A 22,474-nucleotide genomic window follows, 5' to 3' on the forward strand; every position below is an offset into this window, starting at 1 on the left:
TTGCTGTTTTTTTTCCAGACTGCTTGATACTTTTGATCTTTCTACTTAACTGTCTCAAATGTTTTTCAGTCCCTGTATATCCCGCTTCCGAATACTAATCCTTTCTTTCTTCATTTTGCAGCCTTTTTCCATGAGTTTTTCCCCCTCCCTTCTCTTATCTTGTACTGTCCTCTTAATGAAAACACCCGTCTGTAGGGTCTCTTGGTATTCATTGTTTGATCTACCATCATATCCACAGAGTGCTTAGAGTGGGAACCGATATAGGAAATAAATCAACATCTCTGTTTCATTCCCCTTGAATCCTCTAATATCCTGGTGTTGGGGTAGGAGTTTTATTAATTTTAAAGAAGGATTTCCAGGTTGAGACTCTGAAAAAGAGGAGCCTTTTAGCAATGCAGAAGTAACTATTCTGGAATCAGAAGAGAGTTTCAAATGACACCCCTTCTCTTGTCAATCAGTTTAACTCTTGGGGCACTATGGATTGCAGAGGTCCATGGGTCTGGAGGAGCCCACAGCTCAGGGGAACTACCCAGAGGAGGGGAAAGGTCTCTAGCATTTAGATATTTCACTGCAACTCTGTATAATTTTCCACTAGTTTTGCAAGTTGATCCTTCTCTGGATAGGAGGATAAAGACAAAGTCCTTGTAAGACTGTCAGATCAGTATTTCTGTTTCTGACCTTCTCCAGAATGACAAGGTTCAAGCAGCTTTAAACTCAAAACCCTTTGTTCAGTTTCATGTTAACTTGAATTAACTTATCTTTCAAGTTATTGAGTTGCCCCATATATAGCCAAAGATTGTACTGGTGGTTTGAGGTCAACTAGATGAAGTTCTCTAACACTTCCTAGTGCCCCAGTAACAGGCTTGGGTACTCCTGCCCAAACCTGTGAATAGGAGGTCTTCATTTCCTCAGATCTGAGGATCATTCTGGGAGATCCCAAAGGCAGAGACTGCAAAAGGATATAAATAAATTGGGTAGTGAGGAATAATCTAGTGAAAAATATATCTAGATCCTATACTTTGCTATATAATTACAAATTTAATTGAATTAATACTTTATGATACTTTAAAATAAAAAGCTGAGGTTATCCTGTTTTCCATGATTTCCAAGGGTTTTGCTGCAAGCCCTTCTTATTTTAGCTTAGATAAGGAATAAGCTTTTTATATAGTTGAAAAAGTAGAAGCTGTCACTGGTGGTGACATACTGTGTAGGGTGGCTTTAGATTTTAACAATTGAATGGGTTGCCTCCAAATGTCATCTGTTGTTTTGTAAGTGACTCACTGAGCCCACGGCATCGTACACAAATTCCATTTATTTTCTTTTTACCACAATGGCATTTTTGTGACATATGTTTATCTTTACTACAATAATTAGGGGGAAATGCCAGTCTGATAAATACCCAACTGACATATTTCATATAGATACATTGAGAGTATTTTATTCAATAAAATATGGATTGTAATTAGTGTAATTTTACGCCTTTGATAGGATTTGATTTTGTAAGAACATGGACTGTCTGAAGTGGCAATTGGTTTTTGAAATCTTGCATGTTCTTTCTTCTACTTAAATAAAAAGTGATTGAGTATATTGTTAACTGGTTTTCAAGAAATCATCCAAACGTAAATAAGCATTATTGTGGTACTTAGGAGACAGGTAATGTGACCAGTAATCATTGAAGGCTTATTGCAGGTATTTTGGCTTTTGGTATCTTAATGTGTGAAAAATTATAAAGCCACTATTGCCATTATATTTCAGATGAGTGTAACTGAAAGCTGACTCGGTTTGGCTAATTCAAACCGAGTGGTCCTGGTATTTGTCACATGGTCAACTGGTTAAAGAGCAAAGTTATTTTAGTGTTATGAAAAGCCAGTTTTAAGGGCCATCTGAAGGCTTTTACACTTGAAATCCTTCAGTTACTTCAGTATTTTACCACGGTTCAAATTAATTAAATGTAGCCCTGAATTTTGTTCCCCCCTTTGGATGTTTTTATTGGTCACATTTCAACCTTCAGACTTGCCTTCACCTCCTAGCAAACAGGTAAATGTTCATTTTGGAGGATTGTTGTTCCATCTACTGATTCCTTTATCTAATCAAAAACTCTTCTCATCTGCTTTGTTGACTGATGTTAACATTAACGTTGATTGATGTATTTGAAAACAGCTGGCTCATTTTCTTAATTAAATTACAGCATTTGCAGACTTTGGTTGATGTAACTCTCTATTCTACAAATGCGTTGTTTCTCTCCTTCATTTTACATCAGCATTTGTCAATCTATAGATGCAGATGATTTGACCTTGACACTTTGTTCAGTTTACATCATGTGTAAGTATAGTACAGTACAGTTTACTTGTTAACTGCTTAAACAGTTTGAGCCAGTATTCCTGTCAATTTTTAAAATGTCATTTTTGTATCTGTAATTACTGATCCATATGCTAGATACCTGACCTTCATAGAAATAATTACCCTGATACATTTCGAGGACTGCTAGCAAGCAATTTGGATTTGCAGTTTAATGTTAGTGGCATTTCAGGGAGAAATTTTCACTTGTCACTAAATTTTCAGTTGAACACCTAAACCGCCGTTTGCTATAGCCCAAGACAAGGCATGCACTGACCATAAGATTGAACTTATGGTTACTTTTGTATTAGCTCATTAAATAATTTGCATATAATGTCACTGATGAAGCAGAGCAATGTTTTCATACTAGTTTTTCAGATGAAATTGGCCTTTGTAGAGCAGAGCTACCTGCCAGATAGTGTCTTTCTTCTACTTTCCAAGTACAGGGTCTGTACTTTCATCCCATCCCACAACTAGAATTAATTTTCAGACCTTGCCTTTTTAAAATTACTTTACGTCAGTAATTGTCCCATCATGGCTACAAAGTTAGGTCAAGACAAGCTGAAATAATTCTGCAGCACAATACTGTTTTCAGTCCCACGTGGCTGATGTACCTAATAATCATCTGGTGATTTATTGGTTACTTCTGTAAGAAACTTCTATAAGAAGCATCATTGAGTGTGTCAGTGTTTTGCATTAAAGTGAATTGATTACAGTTGTGTGATCATCTCATGGTTTTGCTCAAGCAGCAAAACATGCTGCTTAAGCAGAGCAAATAAAAATCATCACATGATATTGAGGGGAAATGGAAAAATGAATAACCATGATTTGTTTGAGTCTGAGGAAAGAACTTTTAGAAAAGATAATGGCTTTAAAATCACACAATGGAAATGTAGGGGTTCAGCTGGATGTCTTACATTTTAATCACAGTGGAGGGTTGGTCCTACCAAAATACTCTTTTCTGGGAAATATGGCATACATCAAAGGAATATTCAAGCTGAAAATTTGGTTATATATAATCCAATTCCATGTGTTCATTTATTTTAAAGGTGAAGTTTGCATTGTGACACTGGGAGAACTGGAAAATATTTTTAATCTTCATTATCGCATCCTGTTTTCATACTTTTGTTACTGTAAATAATTTAGATACATGATACTATATTTATAGTTGTGGTATTATGAAAATTAAAGCCTCGATAAATAGAATATTACAAAAATAAAGAAGCAACCTTTATCATATTATTATATACAGCTGACTCTTCTGCAGAATACTTGGTCAAATATAACATTGCATTTTTCAAAGTTAAAGCACTTGTTCATGCTTTTGCATGTTTTTGGAAACAGTTGTCCCCTTGTGACACATTGGGAACTGCATATTGATAGAAAGGGGGACAGAAAACTTTGCATGAAGTCATTTGAGAATAACTTGCTCCCACAGATTTTAATCACCTGGGGACCAGAGCTATAAAATTGGGACAGAGTAATAACTGTCCTTATTAGTTAGAAATATATATGAAGATTCTTATATGGGTATTCTCATAATGTATTCTGCCTAGCAAGAATCAATACAATTTTTTAGCTAATACAGTCCTCAGGAAAACAGCAACTATAGTATAAAAATATCAGTATCTCACCAAAAGACAGTATTAACTCATGAGAAATGAGAAAAATAAGCTCCCTAGAAAAATAAATACAATATGAATATGACAAGGTATTAGATTAGTTGTGAACTACTTAATGCTCAAAATCAAAATAGTAGGCTTTCTTCTTTAGGTTCTACATACATGCAGGAGTGGCTTGTGGTACAATAATGATATTAGAAGATGAGGCAGACAAATTCCTGCTTTAAAGTCTCTAGTTTATGGGGCACTTTGACACATCCTTTTTGTGAGAATAAGAAATTACATGTGGAACTGTAATAATCCAGCATAACAAACACTCTCTTGATAGTGCCTGGATTTGTTCCTTTACAGCCAAAAACCCCACAGTTGCAGCTCTGTGGCTATTTTCAAGAAGGACCACTAATAAATTAGGCTAAGCCTTCTGCTGAGGATGATGCCTTTCTCTGTCAGTCATCTCTGCCATAAGCAATACTGTATTTTCTGTTACACATGTGGTCCTACTAATTCAATAGCAGAATTCTCATTGATGAAAGTGGATGTTTGATAAAAATTACTGGTAGTTCATATTTTGGTTGGTCCTAAGAGCAAGGAGAATGCATCTGTATGCATCTGATTCCAGGTCATGGAAAATTCTGCATACCTCCTAAGCACCCTATTGACTTGAATTGAATTATTATGCATTATTAAAAATGGTTTGATATTATCAATCCCTTCATCCTTTTAAGTTCTGTTGGTCGTAAGTGTCCTACAGTTACAGTGCAAGTTCATGTTTGCTGCTGATACCAGTTCTCTCTTCTACTTTGTGCCCTGTACTTAGTCATTTCTTTTAGACGTGTAAGTAGTCTGAGCAGTTATTGAAATCTGTGACCTTATTTACCTTATCTTCTATACAGTACTATTGAACTAATTAGCAGTATTGAGACTTAAGCCAACAAGGCCTGATTTTTAAGTTATTTTAAGGCTTTGCACCAGGTGGACAGCATAAAATTACATTTATATTTACATTGACTTTCACTGAAGACCCTTAATTGGGAAGAGGCGTAATAATCTGTTTTCACCTGAAACGTAAATCAAGAGGTCTGGATTTTGGTGTCTTTAATGAGATGGAGTTTTACGGAGTTTTTTGGACATCTTATTTGCCAGTGAGAAAAAAATCTCATACAAGAATTCTGGATAGATAAAAGAGACAATATTTTAGTAATATTAGTCAAGAGTATCTTAAATAAAAATCACAGTGTTGTAGTTAAAAGGACTTTTTCATTCAAATAGGTTTTCACTGTGTTGTAGTGAAAAGATTTTCATTCAAATAGAGTTAAACACGGATTATGTGCAGTAATATGCACTTTCATTCAAGACTACAGTTAGTATCGTACATGCTGCAGCACGTTTTAAGAGAAATCTCATCTTTGACTTTAGATAGATAGATATAGAGGTAGCTAAAAAGTAAGATGCATTTCTGCATCCCTCTCTCTACTGGGGGGGGAGAGAGAGAGAGAGAGAGAGAGAGAGAGATTTGTACTTATACATGTATGTATGTATATTTATACAGAGACAAATTTTAAAAAGATCATAAACTGTTTTCTACTTGTGCAGACAGCATTTTGCACATAAAAATTTTTCTATATATGTTTTTAAATAATGTTAGAATGTCATATAAATGAATTTTTCAGAGAGCAGTCCTTATGGATATGTGGGTAAGAGAGCACAAATATGTATGTTTTCAATACACACATTTGTATTATTATTAACAATATCCTGCTATTAACAGCTATACTCTCAGGTCCTTCCTTTTTCCCAAGAGTGTATTTTTTTCTATAAGGTGTATTTACTAATTGATAATGGCCTGCAAGTTCCACTGTAAAAAAGCAGACTAATACGTGCAATATGGAAGTCACCTGATAATTCAACCAATATTTTTCAGTGATTAAAAAAAGTAAAATAAGTATTTCCCCATGGTTTTTATTTCCCTAACTCTGCATTTCTTAGGTTGATTTCATTATATGAGCTTGAAACAAGATTTGTAGGAGTTTTTCCACTGTAATAGAGTTTTTTGGATTGCAGCAAAGAGTAAAACACCAAATACCTTTTTTAAAAATATATTTATTGCCCAGTTTTGAAATCTCTAGACACTGCTGGACATTCTCAATGCAGTGGAAATGAAAATCCAGGTGTGACATGCTTTATGTCTGGGATCAAGAAAACATTAGCCTTTACTGCTACAGTACCTAGAAGAGATGAACTGTCTTTAATACTATTTCTATTTATTTTACAGTTTAACAATAATGCTCAGAACGTCAGTTGCTTTAATCATCTTGTCCAAGCTAATGTGAGGAACAAGAAGAAGCTGAAAGAAGCTGTCTATAAAATCTCTGCTAAAGGAATTACAGATTACAAAAAAGGCTTTAGCTATGCTTTTGAACAGCTGCTAAATGTAAGTATGAAATTCATCTCTGCTGTAAAGTGAAGACGGAGAACTTGAATTTTCAGATGGCCACTGCACGCTCCTCCATTGTGTAACTAAGTGACAGAAGTGCAAACCTTTATTTAGCAAGTAAATTTATCCCAACAATATTTTTTTTATTTGCAGAGCCCCCAGCAGATTGCAAAGATTTGGGAATAAATTTGGTTTTCAATGTGCTGTACTGTTTTTACTTCATTCATTCAGCTAGTTTTTCATTTAACACGTGATTCTCAGGTGGCACATAGTTGTGGTAGTGATTGATTTGCAGGTAATTTTAAAATGGAAGGCTGTATGTTACAGTGTTGTTATTTCAATTTTACCACAATATCTCCTAGCAATGTTTAGTTAACCTACGATTTCTTACTTATTACAAGTCATAAATAGTCGACCATGGCTTGAACAGGACAGAGGGGTGCAAATGACTTAGTTAATAGAGGAATATTAGACACCTGAGAGTATTCTAGTTCCTTTCTCTTTCTGATGTATAAAAAGAATGTTTTCCTCAAAAATTAAATGCAGTTTCCATGTTTTAATTACAATGTACTTTCTAACTTGCACCCAAGCACTAGCCTTCTGAGTAGTAATGTTTCCTACTTGCCACAAATGTTGGGGTTTTATTAGTAATTAATTTTAATAGTTTGTGTTGCTGTTTTAAAAAAAATAATCTACTTTTCACCTTCATAAAGACTGCATATTGGATCTTTACCTTAGTGTAAATAAAGCTATACCAATTTACAGCAGTTAAGGATCTAGCTTAACAAATAAGAAGTGTATTCTTTTTATTACTATTTTTTTAATATACCAGTAATGTCTCCCAGTGTAAAAATCTTTAATCTTTTTCCCTTAATCTGCTGGATTCTGGACTTCAGGGCCCTTTCCTGCCATTGTATATGCAGCTTAGGGCTAGAACTGGTTGAAAAATTTCTAACCTTTGTAAATTTTGATGGAGGAAAAGAAGATACAACGTTTTCAAGGGTGTTTTCTCAGCAGATCGCTATGTAGATGAGCAGAGGGGTTTGATGGGGAAATGATTGGGTGCCCTCTGCTGATGGTTGTGTAAAACTGCAAACAGGATTTTAAAAGCTGTTGGACTTTTTCAGACTAGGCTGAAAGGCATCTCCCCTTTTTCTTCATTCATCTCGTGCAGAGGGAACCAGGAAGACACAAGTAATTTTGCCAAACACAGCTTGTTCCTCACAGTATTTATATTTGTGTAACATTATGTATTACATTTAGTGTAGCACCAGATACGTACTTTGTGTACAGGCAGTATTAAGACAACCTGAACACAGAGGAAGCCTCAAAGTGGACTAGTTTGTAGGACTAAAAAAATTGCTTAAAAAAAAAATGGAGATCTGTCTCATAGTGGGACCATCTCTCTTGTAATTGGAAACAGAGGTGTGATGAGCCTCACATAATCTCTGCAAGCCTGTAAATTATGGCTGGACATCGTGGATGTGTATATCAAGGGAAATGAGGAGATTGCACTATGTTATAGAAATACAGTCATCCTCTTCAGGTATTGGCAAATCCATCTGGCAGGAAGAGAAAAAGGGCTGGTGATGGAATTAGCACTGGACTTTGGTGACAAGACAATATAATAGAATAATATAATACAGGCTTAAACAAATAAAAAAAAATATGCTTGGGGATAGTTTCCAGTTGTATATTTATGAATTCAAACAGTCCAATTGCTTTAAGGACCATGGAAATGGAATATTTTTTAACAGCTCAAATTTTTGTAATAATTTTGTGGGTACTGTTTCTGGATGACAGTTATTTCAAACAATTTTCCTGAACACCAAAGTAATATTTCACTTGTGCCATGAAACACTTACTGATACGTTGCTAGATGGAAGTATACACTTCAGGTTTTTTCAACATACTAATTCAAGTGATTATCAATAAACTGGATTCCATCATTTTTATGCAGTATTTTTCCATTATTTACTGTTATATTAACTTGCTATTTCTTTGAAAATAATACTTCAGCTTCAGCAATTTAGGAGCTTTTTTCCCCCATACTATAATAGCTACGATTTGTCAAAAAATTACCTTGAAATCATCTCTTCTTGATTTGAGTAGTTGATTTTTGGTTTGGTGTACCTTTTCCTTCTTCAGCGACGTGAAACTCATAATGAAAAATGCATTCCTAAAGTGTCATATCACGACATATAATCCTGACCTGCTACTTAATGAGTTAATTTTAGAGATGTGAAACTTTTATAAAACAAAAGCAATTTTAGGCACAGTATAAAATGGATCATGTCTTGCCTGCTTGTTTGAAAGAAGAAAAAAAAAGGCCTTTATCAAGTGCAAGAGAGAGCTAAAAATTAATACGCAGACTCAGTTCCAACTTGTATTCTTCTGTGTTTTAAGCCAAGAAGCCAGTTTTTGTCCCGGGGAAGCTGCTGTATAGTCAACCCATTCCTCTTCAGCTGTGGTCTGTGCTGGGAGGGCAGAGACATCCATTGGACTGCTGAGGCAATCTGTTCAGAAAAATGATGAAATTACTGCATCAGTTTTGCAAAATCACTCATACTCGCTCCCTGAGCCAGTATCTCTCCATCTTTGTGCAAAGGGGGGGGTGGGGGAGATGTGTTGTAAAGGCAATTCCACCTTCCTCTTGATCCCTTGTAAGAGACTGATGTGTTAAGTTCATTCATCAGGATGATTTGAGCTTATTCATGTTCAGATTTCCAATATTGTTTGGAGGCTGAAATCTTGGAATTTTTTTCCATGACATGACTTTAGTGTCTAAACAGTGTAGTGTAAGTAAGTGTCCTTCTGTAAGTACCAGGAGATAAAGAGAAAACACTGCATTTTTCTGATACAGTATAAGCATATACTAAGTAAGCCATTAGAAAAATCCTGATTTAGTCAGTTAAAACAAAGACTAGCTCGAGTTCATATTGCCCATAATAGTGCTCATTTCAAAATCAATAAGAGAGTTTTATATGAGCAGGCTTTGGTCCCCTTCCTTGTCATCTCTTTGGTTTCTCTCTGATTTTGTTTTGGCCCATATATTAAATCACTGTAAACGTAGGTGAGTTTCTTTATTTATGAAGTATCCAACTCTACTTTTATTACTTTTTTAATATCGAAAAGATTGCAGCCAAAAGCAGTATCTTGTAGGTTATATTTCACAAGCAAAAAATGGTCATAAATTATTTAATTCCAAATGAAACACTGTGCTGATGAGATTGGAGAGAATATATTGATTTCAAGTAGTTTTTATGTGTTGTTACATGTAAGAAAATCTTTGGACTTGTTTTTTTCAAATGATTGAGTAAGTAGTTATTCACTGAGTATTGAACTACCAATACAAATCATTTCTGAGGAATAATTATTCATCTGTTAATATAGTGACTGCAAACAAAGTTTTCATATTTTAGTTTTCTGGGAGCATTGTGGAACCGTGGAGCTGCAATATTGGCGATTATCGGCTGATGTTTGTGTGCTGGCTTTGGTGTTTCGGTCTCTTTATTACAAAAGATCAAGGAATCAGATCAGAGAGTAGGATGAAAAAGGGGAGTGGGATCATCTCATCTGACCAGCCACGTGAAAATTAGTCACTATCCAGTCACAAAGACTAAAGCAAGGAAGAACTGGGTTCTTTGTAAGGATGACTCTCCTATTTATTTTCCTGACTTTATAGTAAATTCATATAGCAAAATTCAGGCTTGTGGAAGAGGAATTTATTTTACTGAATCTTTAAGGGTTTTACTCTGTCACATCCAACTACTCAGAAGTACCAAGATATGTCTGACAAGGACCATTTGTATGCAACACGGAGAACAAGGACCGCTGGCTATAAAATTCATGAACAATTTGCTTAGACTAGATTCTTAACTTTTAGGGAATAAGGAAAGAAGATGAATGCCAAAGGAGGAGCCTTTGGCTCTTTTCATAAGGAGCCAAAATTCCTATTCACCTTTTCATTGTTCTGGCTGTGGAACAATGTTTTTATTCCTTTTCACAACACACTGCATTTTTCTCAGTGGCTTTACTAGTTACTTTGCTGAATTAGGAGTCAAAGGGGCTTCTTCTCAATTATCTCTGTTCCAGGCTTGCTCTCCAGAAATAATGGAACATGCTTAGTTCTTCACCTCTGAGTTGCAGTCTAATTAGAAAAGTAGGTGATTGAGATATCTTAATACTCTAGGCAGCCATATCTTGGCTGCAATACATTATGCAAACCTGATTCTAAAATACTTTTCTAGAAGTTAGCTGTTCATTTCAGTGTGTTAAAAAAAACAAACAACAACAACAAAAAAACAGGAAAGAATTAAAGAAGTGAAAGGTGGAGCTTATTTTAAGGAAATGTCACAAAAATAGCAAATGCAAAAATATTTCTAAGTTTATAAGGTAGAGTTTTTTAGATGTACCTATAGGATGCCTAAATTATCAGAGTATTCATTTCAGTGGTCAGTGAGCTTGATATTTTTTGTGAGTAGGAGTCCAGCAGAAAAAAAAAGAATATCAGTAATTCATAAGAGAGTCATCCTTCCCAAATTTCCATAAGGACAGAAAGGATAAGAAAAAAAAGTAAGGATGAGAAAAGAGTAAAAATGTTTAGAGGCCCTCACTGTACAAGTCTCATGCAGAACATCTGTAAAGGAGTGCTGTGGGGTTGATGTGATGGGTAGGAGCTAAAGAGCTTTCCTTGTGTTGGTGGAGGTGAGAGGAACCACCAGATCCCCATTCTTCTGTGTTGGGCTAGATCCAAAAATATTTAAGTCTCATGGAACAAAAAAATGGTTTTGTTTTGGTTTTGGTTTATTTTATTTTGTTTTATTTTATTTATTTTATTTTACATTTAGAAGGGAGTATTAAATGAAATCCTGAAAGACTTTGGAAGTTTTGCCATTACCGTGTTATAGTAGTAAGCATGTTGATATGAAAACCATCAAACCTAACAGTTGTTTTTCCTTATAGCCTGAAATACAAAAAAGCTTCTCTTTGTATCTCCTACAGCACAGTGTCTCTAGAGCTAACTGCAATAAGATTATTATGTTGTTTACGGATGGTGGTGAAGAAAGAGCACAAGAAATTTTCCATAAATATAACGAAGACAAAAAAGTAAGTGATATATGAAAGATTTTACTACATAAAATACAACAGCACAAAGAGGAACATTTAAATATGGAAGTGAAAGCATTTTTGGTATGTGTATATAGTACTTTTTAAAAACATATTAGTATTGAACCTTAGGGCACTTAAAGCTTTCTCTATCTATAACATTTCTTAAAAAAAACCCATAAAATATATTTAATATTTTACACCTTGTGACTCATTGGTGTCAAGCAGTACAGAAGTATACCGTAAGCCATAAAGAATTAAACTTTTTATTGACATTTTTCTTGTATTAGCGTAATCCTTGCATTATCAAGTGGAAACACAGCTAGTTAAATGGTATGAGATATATCTGTATTTCCTCACTGTGAATATTTTCTGTGTGTTTTTGTTGTTCATCAGGCAAAGGCAAAACCAGATCTCAAGGTTAGAATCTGAATCTGAATATATTTGGGCTGGAACAAACCCCCATGTTTTTTTCCCAGTGAGGCTAATTATACGTTTGAATTTCTTAGCCAGGAGTGGGATGGCTTTCTATTGATGAAATTTGAACTGTGGTTCAACCAGAATTATGGGTTTGACATGAGAATCATGGGATAAATTGTATTGTTCAGATTAGATTGGATTATTAGCTGTGCTGGTTTGGGGTTTAAATTTTGAATCTAATCTAACTTCTGGTCTGGCTTTTGGATACTTATAGATGTAAAAACGCATGAAAGTGTGTGCGTGTGTGTGTGTGAAATAAAGCAGATTTGTAAATTGTCTTCTACTACATTTCAGTGCAAATCACTATATTTAGAAGATTAATCACTTTCTCAACAAAAGTTAAATATGAGCTGGATTCACACTGCAACTAAGAACTTACTTTTTCTAGTGCTTGGGCATGTGCCTGTACCTGGTTTTTTTGTGTTTTGTTTTGTTTTCAAAAAAAGCAGCTAGAAGTTAGATCACAATTCACCAATACACTTTAGCAGTTGCCATGGATGCTTTTGTATAAAGCAGTGGAAGTATTTTGTTGGAAATCCTCATATATTTGAATTAATCCCTTCAAAAGGAAAACTAGAAATGCATGACACAATTTCCATCTCGAACAGTGATTCCCTCAGTGATCTTGTATAATCATTTTGTGTCTGCTTTATGATAGTGTTTCACACAGAATGATATGGTGGGGTTTAGTTAATCTTTGTGTCTGAGCTGAAAGTACTTTTTAAACTGACAATTAGGAGGAAGAACTGAAATCATAGCAACTCGTCGTGTGACACACGGCTGTATTCTGAAAATATATGCAGAGATTCCTCTTCACATTTGGACTTGGTAGCTTTTATTGTGTTACAACAAAAGCCGTCAGCTAAAGGAAATATGTGCATAAGGCAGAAGATGTATGATTCATTTCTTATTATTTCCCATTTAATTTGCCACTTTAGGAGGAAAGTATAGTGAAATATCCAGTCCAAACAACAAAACAGATTTGCAGTGCTGAGATTTGTGGTCTTATTCACATCATGCCTGACAATCAATTATTCTGTGAAGTATAACAAATTAAATGTAGGATTTACTAATTTAATATGGTTATTTTACTGCATCCTTTACTACTTTAATTTTGCACTTCCGGGGGTTGGGTTGATTTTATATATGCTATTATATATAATACAATACACTCTCACTTTCTTGTTCCCTCTAATGAATGAGGGTTTGGGGGTTTTATTGTATATAACAAATGTATAATCATGATAATGGTCACTGTATGGATTTCTGATTATTTAAGTATATTTTCTTATAATTAAATGCAGCACAGATGCAATGCAACGCAAATTTCCTATACTTGATTAAGTTCTATGTATCTACATGTTCAAATCTTAGTAAGCACTTACATTTTGTTACTTATCTAATAAAGTACTGCATTGCTAGATGCCACCCCTTACTGGTTTTCTCCAAGGTGACATTGGAAATATAAGAAAAACTAAGAAAGTTTTTGCAGGTATAATTTGAAGAACCATTTGCTTTCTCCTTGCAGTTTTCAATCAGTAAAAAACCTTGTGATGTTGAAGGGAAATTTATGGTTGAAAAAATTCTGATGAGATTGAACCAGTAAATTAATTTTTAGGAATCATAATGAAACACCCCTGACAATCTTTCATAACATTCTAGTATTTTTAAAAACAAGACTAATACAAAATATGCTTGTGGTCATGCTCTCCTTAGTAAGACTACACTTGATTCCAGAACAATGACATGTGAGCTCTCTTGTTACCTCTCTGCGTAATTTAATGTTAATCTTAATCCAGTGGAGCATAATAACATAATTGACAGACACATTCTAACATGAAAAATACACATATACTTTTAATTTTGTGAAGGCATAGTCACAAACATAGTGTTACCTTGTTAGATTGCATAGTAGGCTGCTTTCATATATTAAATAATGAGATATTTAAAGATATGTGCATCTAGATTCCGTTGTCTTTATTGCAGTTAATTTATAATTTATTTCACAAATAGCGCATTGAATGTAAGACCAATCTTATAATTATCATTTGTAGAGAGACTATTCAATATGAGTAAGGTGTTAAAAACTTTTCTGTGTTTTACCATAGTAGCAGTTCATAGTGTAAATATGTATCAGCTGATGTCTTGCCTGGTCTACATTTGTTTGAACATTTTTCCTTGTGTTTTCTGCACAGTATATAAAAGACGAATCTTTATTGTCTTATATAACTGTCAGTCACTTCCCATCTTAGGTACACTGTGTTGTAAACTTACTTTTTTTTCTCTCGTATGAACAAAAGACTATTCATTCAAATCTATTAATCCTTGTTTTCATCTTCCTGATGTAAAATTGCTTCAGCTCTAAAAGTATTTTCTTCTTCATGTCAGTTACTTTGTAATTCCTTGGCATGAAAGAAGCTTCAATAACTTCTGGCCCATCAGGTGACATGACTTAGTACACTCGTTTGCAGTGCCCTTAGTGCAACCTTCAAGTTAAGAACCGAAAGAATACAATAAACAATTGGAAACTACTAAAAGAGCAGCCTAGAATCTAGAGGCTGGAAAATTGTACGGTTAAATTAGGGGGTTTAATCTCTTTGAAACAGCATACAGATATATTTAAAATAATTTTCTGTCTTTACAAATCGTTTACAGTATGAATATGAGGTTTATTATAAAACTTATGTAACACAGTTTTGAGGAGGAACATTCCTATTTTTCATCCGCTTGAAGTGGAAAAATCACAGTTGTGTTTCACCTTTGCATGCCTTCTTCCCTTTATAAAGCCAGATTTTATTGTCACAGATTGCAACTACATGCTGTGCCTGATATTTAAAAACTGGCATGTTTACCTTTACAGTGACATTTGGGGCACTCACATTAAATGTGTGAAATACCACACACGTGCTAAATTTCAGGAATGAGGATGGTAAATTTTCATTTTATTTGCACTCATACTACAGATGGCTTCACTGAAGATAGCAATATAAATTTAATTGAAAAGTAGGCCCAGTAGGCATGCTTCATCCTGAGAATTTTGAATTCACGTTGAAAATAGAAAACTAACTTCAGCTCTTTGGGGCAAATTGTGCACCCTAAAATCTGTGTTTTGAAGGATCGCTCAACTTACTTGAGTGGGGAAAGACCTTAAACATACCTCATGCATTTTCAGTTGTTTGAAGTTTCCTAACATGATAGAGGTTTGTGGGGGTCAGGTGGCTTGATCAGACCCACACAGGTAGGGTTGATCTGATCCCTCAGGTAGGAGGAGAACCATAAGTTGGGTCTCATGTCTCCTTCCCACAGAATCATCTGTCATGATTAATACAACATCATCTTGTGTAGATTTTTCTGACAGTATCATTTGAGAGGAAATGGTATGCAGAGAAATTTTCCAACAACTCAGTTCCATTAAAGATACCTGTATGTGGTGGCCACAGAACTGCTACAGTGATAGAGGTCCTATGGGAGAAGGCTCCAGCTTGCTGTAACTCCAGTGGGATGCTTACGACTGGCAGTGACTTCTTCCAAATGGGACACATTCAGCGTGTCGATAGAATGATAAAACGAAATGTCTATGAGAAAGCACTTGCAGAACTTTCCTCTAAACCAAAAATACCTCCTACTGTCATTACCAAAGGAGGGAACCATTTTCTTCATTGGTTTGAATCCATTATTGCACAACTGCAAGTCAGTAAAACTAAAAAGAAAACTGTTAATCTAGGCAATGGTGTATGAATCATTCTAGACAAGGCTGAAAGTGTTAGTCCTGACTACAAATGACCATTGAAAAAGCCCATGACATTTCTACTTGGGGTTGCCATGGGATTCTCATTAGGTGTTAGATGGAATGAATGTAACTTTCTAGAGTTACTTATAGAGCCAAAAATAGAAACAGCATCTTTCTCAACACTAATATCAGCTTTAAATAGAGCTTAACAGCTATCAAAGTGTACCCCAACAGTTCTTGCATTTCTGAGTGGGTGATAGACTTGTGACACAGGATATAACATAAAGTAATTAAATTAAGGGTTGAACTGAGCAAAATTCTGGTTTATATCTGAATGGCATGTGGCATAGTTTGATAGATAAAACTTAAGCCATTTGTTTAAGCTTTCTGGATTGTAGATTGTTCTCTGGCCTTCTCTACATTAGCCTTCTGTGATCTTTAGACAACCAGATGCTGAGATATTTCTCATTCCTCCTGATAGTTCCCCTGTGCTGTGAATTTTCTTGGAGTAGTGATACAGGAAATCCCATGTAGAAGAAGTCTCCAGCTAGCTGGTTAAACTGGCTCCCTGGCTCCTTCCCTAATCACTTCTGTCTTAAGAGTGTGTCATCTTCCAGCTGTTAATTTTAATTTATCCTATGTACTGTGACATGCACAACTGGTAAAGCTAAAATATTCTGGGTGAAACTTGGGTCAGTACTTATAAATTCCACAATCTATTTGTTTTTCTTTCAAAGTAAAAGTGGAAACCATGTTATTAGAGTGCTCACTGAAGAAATACCTTATTCTTAAGGCAAATTATCTATGTTTTGCCTCTTTCTTAGCTCCATTTATTAATGAAGGTCTTGCAACATATCCACTGTCCCAGCTTCTGGGTTCCTAACATAGATTAATGCCACTACATTAATGAATTTAAACGCTCCATATCAGCAGTCTTCCTCCTGTGACACTCATTATCCAAATATGTTTCAGTAATAGTCAAGATGCACAATACTAAGCTATGTAATGTCGTAAGTGTATAAATCCATGCAATAACATACTTTTTGTCCAATTTATTTTCCAGTATGATATTAGGCACCTGTTTTTCCCCATAAACCTAAATTTTGAACCACAGTTACCTGATGGTGTCTGAAGCCCTATTCCCCTACTAGGGATCAGAGTACAGTGATTTTTAGGATACTCTTTTTCAAAAATGTCTATATATTGTCCTTCCAGCAATCATCTCCTAAGCTGACGTACTGCTACTGTGTGTCCATGCCCTGACAATGCTGTTGGATTACAGCAGACTGCCACAGCCTTTCTCACACTGTCTTTCAATGACCTTTACCTTTAGACTATAAAACATCACCTCTAAGGTTTTTCTTAAAGGCTTCAATAAGGAATTCATATCCATTGTATTTCTTCTCCCTTTTTTACCTACTTTTCCATTCAACCGTCACATCCCTTGTGCTGTTCTATATATGTACACAAGTTTACTGGGCAAGATTGCTGCAGACTTAGGAGGTGCAGCAGAAAGTGCAGCGGGGCAGAGGAGGGTTTATTTTAGGAAAAAGATCTGCATGCAGAAAAGCCTTTTCATGCATGTGTACACACAGACATGTACGTGTTGATACTGAGTTTCTCTTTAGGCTGCTGTTCCATTATGAGCATGAATCTGTCTTTGTTGCCCCGTGGCATGTTTATCTACTGTTCTGCTGTGCAAGATAAAAATCCATGTGGTGGTGTTGAGAACTGTAGGAGGCTAATGAAAGTTTTAATATAGCTTTGTTGAAAAGTAACCTTATCGGTCATATTAGAATCATGAGTATCTGTTACATAAAACCCAAGCAGAAGCTTGTTTCCTTCAGATTTGGCAAGGAGGGGGCTATTTGATACTTCTATTTTTGTTGATCTTCAATTCCAAATCACTACATTAATAGTGATTGATTCAAGGTATCACATAGAGGTTGATGCTGCAGATGACATAAAATGATTAATCAAGGCAACAAGGATAGGATATCACTTAATATAAAAAGCACATTATGTTTGTTTTGGGATGAAAGCAAGAGAGTCAGACTTCATTTTATTTATTTATACAAACAAAATGCTACATATGGCATAACTGGTTGAGGTTAGACGTCAGAAAATTCGTCCTGTCTCAGTCTCACAATGTATTAACTGTGCATTCATTCTTAAGACTTAGGGATTGCAGTGAAATGCCATGTGAGTTGGTTGTATTCTTCTGTAATTCAAAAATTGGAGGACTGGGACTTTCTGAAATGAGCAGTTCAGTACCTAGGCCATGCCTGATGATGTGTATGTAACCTCTTCTTTAAAGTATCCTATTCCACAGCTTCCGTAGGTATTTACATTCTTCTGTTTCAACACCTACCTGTTTAGAAAGCTTTCCCTAAATTTCCTTAGGGCAAAATAAGCTTAGAGGGTTTTTCTTTTCATTTTACATTCATTACAGAGAACAATTAATTCTCGTCATAATTTTCTCTTACATTTTAGGAAACCATTTTTATGTTGCCACCCTCAACCAACTTTTTAACTTTTGTCTTTTCAACTAAACAAACTAATTTCTTTCAAATTCTCCTAAGTTGTATCTTAAATTCTTTTCATTCTTTATAATTACCCTTATTGTGTATAATGGCGTGTTATCTCAACCTTTCTTAAAATACACTCTTGAACAGTTAGAGAAACTGAAGGGGTATCAAGAGAACAGAGTATTTTCTATGACTTTTTTTTCATGCAGCACTTAGCTAAATACGTCATAGAATATAACTTGCCTTTTTGGAACTGCATTATATTATTGAACCATATTTGGTTTTTGCTTCGCTCTGAATCTTTTTTTCCCTAACTGCTGCTTTTTATTGGTAGTCTTCATTTTCAGCTTCTGTGTTTGATTTTCTAAGTATTTTTAATCTTACATTGCATTAGGCAGTTTCTTCTTGTATGTTTAATGTACTCGTCTTCATGAATTACCAGTTTTCTTATTCTTTAGATTATCTTCCCACAATACTCAGCTAGCTTGTTCTCTTGAGTTTGTTGAAGCCTGCCTCTTTATCCTTGTTTTACTGCTGTCACACCTTCCTTGCCTCAAAATAAAAATCACTTCTTGATCTTTCACTCAAAAGATCTTCCTTCTTCTAGATTTTCAGTTAATTCCTCCTTAAAATTCAGAAATAAATCTAACTGTTCTTGGCATCTTCTAGAATAAGAAATTTTCCTATCCCGCTACAAGATATTCAGGAATTGTGTCTCACATCATATTGTTTTATCTTCATGAACCTATATACTTAAAGTTATAAATTTTTCTATGCTTCTGGTGTTTATTGAAGGAAGTGCCATAAGTAAATAAGAACTGACTGTAATGAGTGCAGCTATAGAGAGAGAAGATATAAGTTGTTGTGCTATAATTGCCACATAAGAGAGATTCATAAATCCTATTCGTTTAAAAACATAAGTGGAGAAAATGTGAAAGTTAAGAATTGGTTTCTGCAGATAGAGAAGCAAAACTGGACAGCAGGGAAAAAAAAAAAAGTATGATTATGAAGACTAAGAGATGCTTTTCTATAAAATTACCTGTTATATAGTCATGTTTCTCACATTTGTGAATTCACTGAGTCTAGAGTTTTCCAGAACTTAGCTTTACAACATTGGTATAAAAGCGCAGCTTTCTGGGAAGAAACTGCAGAATTTGTCCACTTAATAGAATAAGTAATGTAACTAAGCTAGCACAACTGAATATATTTTTTAAAAGAATTAACTATTATTAAGAGACTCTAAAACTTGATAGAAATCTTAGTTTCTAAATGCTGCTTAGGCCAACCGGTAGACAGGTGTTGAGTATTAGCTGAGCATTAGTCCATTAGTAGATGGAATTGTTTCAGATAGGATGGGACATCTTTGAATGAAAAGATTTGCCGATGCACTGGTGGAAAAAGCAGACAGAAATATGTAGGAGGCTTTATACTGGGGCTCAAAGGGAGAAGATACGGAATGGGAATCTCTGTATTAGGCAAGAGAATAAGGGAACAGCTGAACCAAACAGATGGTAGCACAAGATGTATGCATGCAGCAGCCTAAACAGATGACAGGTTAAGAAGGAAATTAAAATTTCAAGAAACAACGTTACAGTCCATTCAGATAACAAGAAATATGTGTTTATATATTCAAGAAGCATAACAGAGGAAAGGGATATGAAATGGGAAATGAGAAAGCATACATGTAGGTGTACTGTAGACTTCACTTAAGCAAGCAGAAACCCTGTGCAACTTAAATGTAAAGTATTAGAGATTACTGCAGATGCTGTAAGGAAGGGTTGCCTTTTAGGAGAGAACATCAGTACCTGAGATGGAGGAGCACTGTTTGAGAAATCTGATTAAGAGTAAGAATTATTATATGTAACTAACAAGGCCTTTTTGTATAGTATTTTGCAAAAAAAATTTCAGTTCTGGCAAAAAGCAAGAAAAAAGTCATCTTTCAAGTAAGGGATGAGTATTCTGCTGAGAAACAAACAGAAAATACCCCAGTGTCTACTTAGAAAGTGACTTGGGTTCAAAATCCTGATTAGACTCAAAGGCTAAAACCTCCTCTGTCATATCTCCAGGAAATCACAGTCACATTCTTTATCTTTTGCACTATACAAGATAGAATTTAATATACAGAATTGAATGTGCTATACAGAATAGATTGTCTTTAATAGAAAAATGAGAAACTGACTTTGCAATCTTGTACTTGTGTAGTTATGGAAAATGATGTTCGAGTATGAACTTTTAATTATTTGGACTTGAGGTTTTCACAAACATTTTTATAGGTCTTATTCCTAAAAAATAGAGGAAAAAACCACCCCAAATTTAAAAAAAAAATAAAAATCTGTTGTATTTCACAACAGAATCAGCCCCCATATGCAGTCTTTGATTTCTTAGTCTATTATGGGTCTCCATTCCTCTGTTTCTGTATTAAGCTACTATTTGAACTTCATAATTTTAGTTGAAGTCATATTCATGTTAGCCTGATATCAAATTCAAAATGATGTATTCAGCGTTTACTGAGGCTTAGATGGGAATTCTGTGCTTCCTAATCTCATTATTAGTCACATGCAAAAGAAGACATTTAATCCATACTGACCAAAGAACCTGGAATGCAAGCTGCAAATGTTTTTTTTTAATAGTTCTGACTTTATTTAAATGGATCTTTCTAACAAGAAAGATTTTGGTTTCTTTACAAATGATTTTATGAAGCCACCTCTTTGCAAGCAATTAATTGTATAATGCAGACTGGCCATATTGTATTCTTGATCCTACATGTAGACAGGAAAAACAATAACCTCAATGCTTTCTGTTGCAAACTTAGTCTGTAGATGCTATTTTATTTGAAAACAAAACCAAAGACAAAACCAAAACCCTTTAAGGCAATATTTTGTCTATAATAGATTTCTCTGTAAGAAGCATACTTATAAATAAGGCTGAAGACCTTTTTTTTTCTTTCAACAAAAAGACAGAATCTGTGAGAGGTGAGTAAAAATTATTTATCTCACGTCATAGGCTGAAAAATGGCTTACACCTTGTCACCTAAAGTGTGATTTAACTAGAATACATTGTCTCTGCTCTTCTCTTTCAGCCATTGTGAATGCAAAATTTACATCTAAATTTACTAACACCCTGTTACAAACTGTTAAACACACCAGGGCTATATACAACCCCCAAGGTTGTTTTACCTGTAGATTGCATGTAGGATCAGTTCTATTTTTTTTTTTCTGAAAATTTAATTTATTTAGCTGATTACAAAAGAAATGAAAATGTGTATCATTCAGTATAGGAGTGAACTGTGTCATGATTAATTTTGTTATTATTAAACCATCCATAGGATAGGTGGTATCAATAAATCTGTACATATGCAATGTTTCTCATAGGCAATCCTGAGATTTCAGGTGCAGTTTGGCAAGAAGGACAATGAGCGAGCATGCACAGTGATTGCATTAATTGCTAACTGTGAAGGACGTTCTCTATTACATGTTTGTGCATAAGACTAACTCTTTCAGCCATGCTAGGACATTTGCCAGTTGCTGACAGCAGGTATCGTCAGTGCCTGCTTGTGTCAGTAATGGAACGCCTTACCTGCAGGCAGAGGCAAGGTCAGGTTGCCCTGAGCACAGTCCTATATGGCAGTGCTGAGTTTCCATTGCTATCCAGTAGCTATTAATTTCCCCCTCCCTGCCCCCCTAAAAAGGAAAGAGAACAAAACTTGAAGCATTTTCATCCCTAAATCTCCCTCTTCTAAGGTGATCTGAAGAGACTGTTCTGTTCCCAGGTCAATCTCCAAGAAACAGCATGTGAACATGGACAGAAGTCCCTTTACCTGTTTAGTTGGCATACACTTTTTCAAGCTCACTAACTCATTTTCATTTAGAATTTTCACGTTCCTGTGAAGATCAGGCCATTGTAAAATTAGACTTGAACTTTGTATAACTGATAATTCCAGACAGGAAGATTTCCTGTAAATGGGTTCTGCTGGAAATGAGAATTTCCGATGACCCTTCCCTTTCCCCTGTCCTTTTCCCCCTTCTAACACAACTGTTTGCCATTTGCAACCATTTAGTTTCAATCACTGTTTTCCATGCTGTACAAGAACTGGAGTAATGGGAGTAAAAAATGGAGGGAGTAACTATACAAAGGGGATAGTTAATATACTATTTTCAAACAAAGACTATTTGCATGAAAAAAAAAAAGTCAGAGTACATGGTTAAAATTAGTGTTTGAAATATTGGATGGAATA

The 22,474-nt window shown here is 35.0% G+C and overlaps 1 protein-coding gene across 17 annotated transcripts in view; it reads left to right on the top strand.

Moving 5' to 3' along the window:
- CACNA2D1 (calcium voltage-gated channel auxiliary subunit alpha2delta 1) overlaps window positions 1-22,474 on the top strand; it is a 436,639-nt gene that overhangs the window by 339,724 nt on the left and 74,441 nt on the right. For 16 of the 17 annotated variants that reach the window (XM_030013900.2, XM_030013901.2, XM_030013902.1 and 13 more), the window contains exons 11-12: window positions 6,232-6,390; window positions 11,398-11,502. In XM_030013900.2, coding sequence (XP_029869760.1) covers window positions 6,232-6,390; window positions 11,398-11,502 — 264 coding nt within the window. Of the gene's footprint in view, window positions 1-6,231; window positions 6,391-11,397; window positions 11,507-22,474 lie in introns of all 17 variants that reach the window. The other variant, XR_003923336.1, reaches the window with a different exon arrangement.

The sequence above is a fragment of the Aquila chrysaetos genome, chromosome 5 (genome assembly GCF_900496995.4).
Source record: "Aquila chrysaetos chrysaetos chromosome 5, bAquChr1.4, whole genome shotgun sequence".
NCBI classification, from domain to species: Eukaryota; Metazoa; Chordata; class Aves; order Accipitriformes; family Accipitridae; genus Aquila; species Aquila chrysaetos.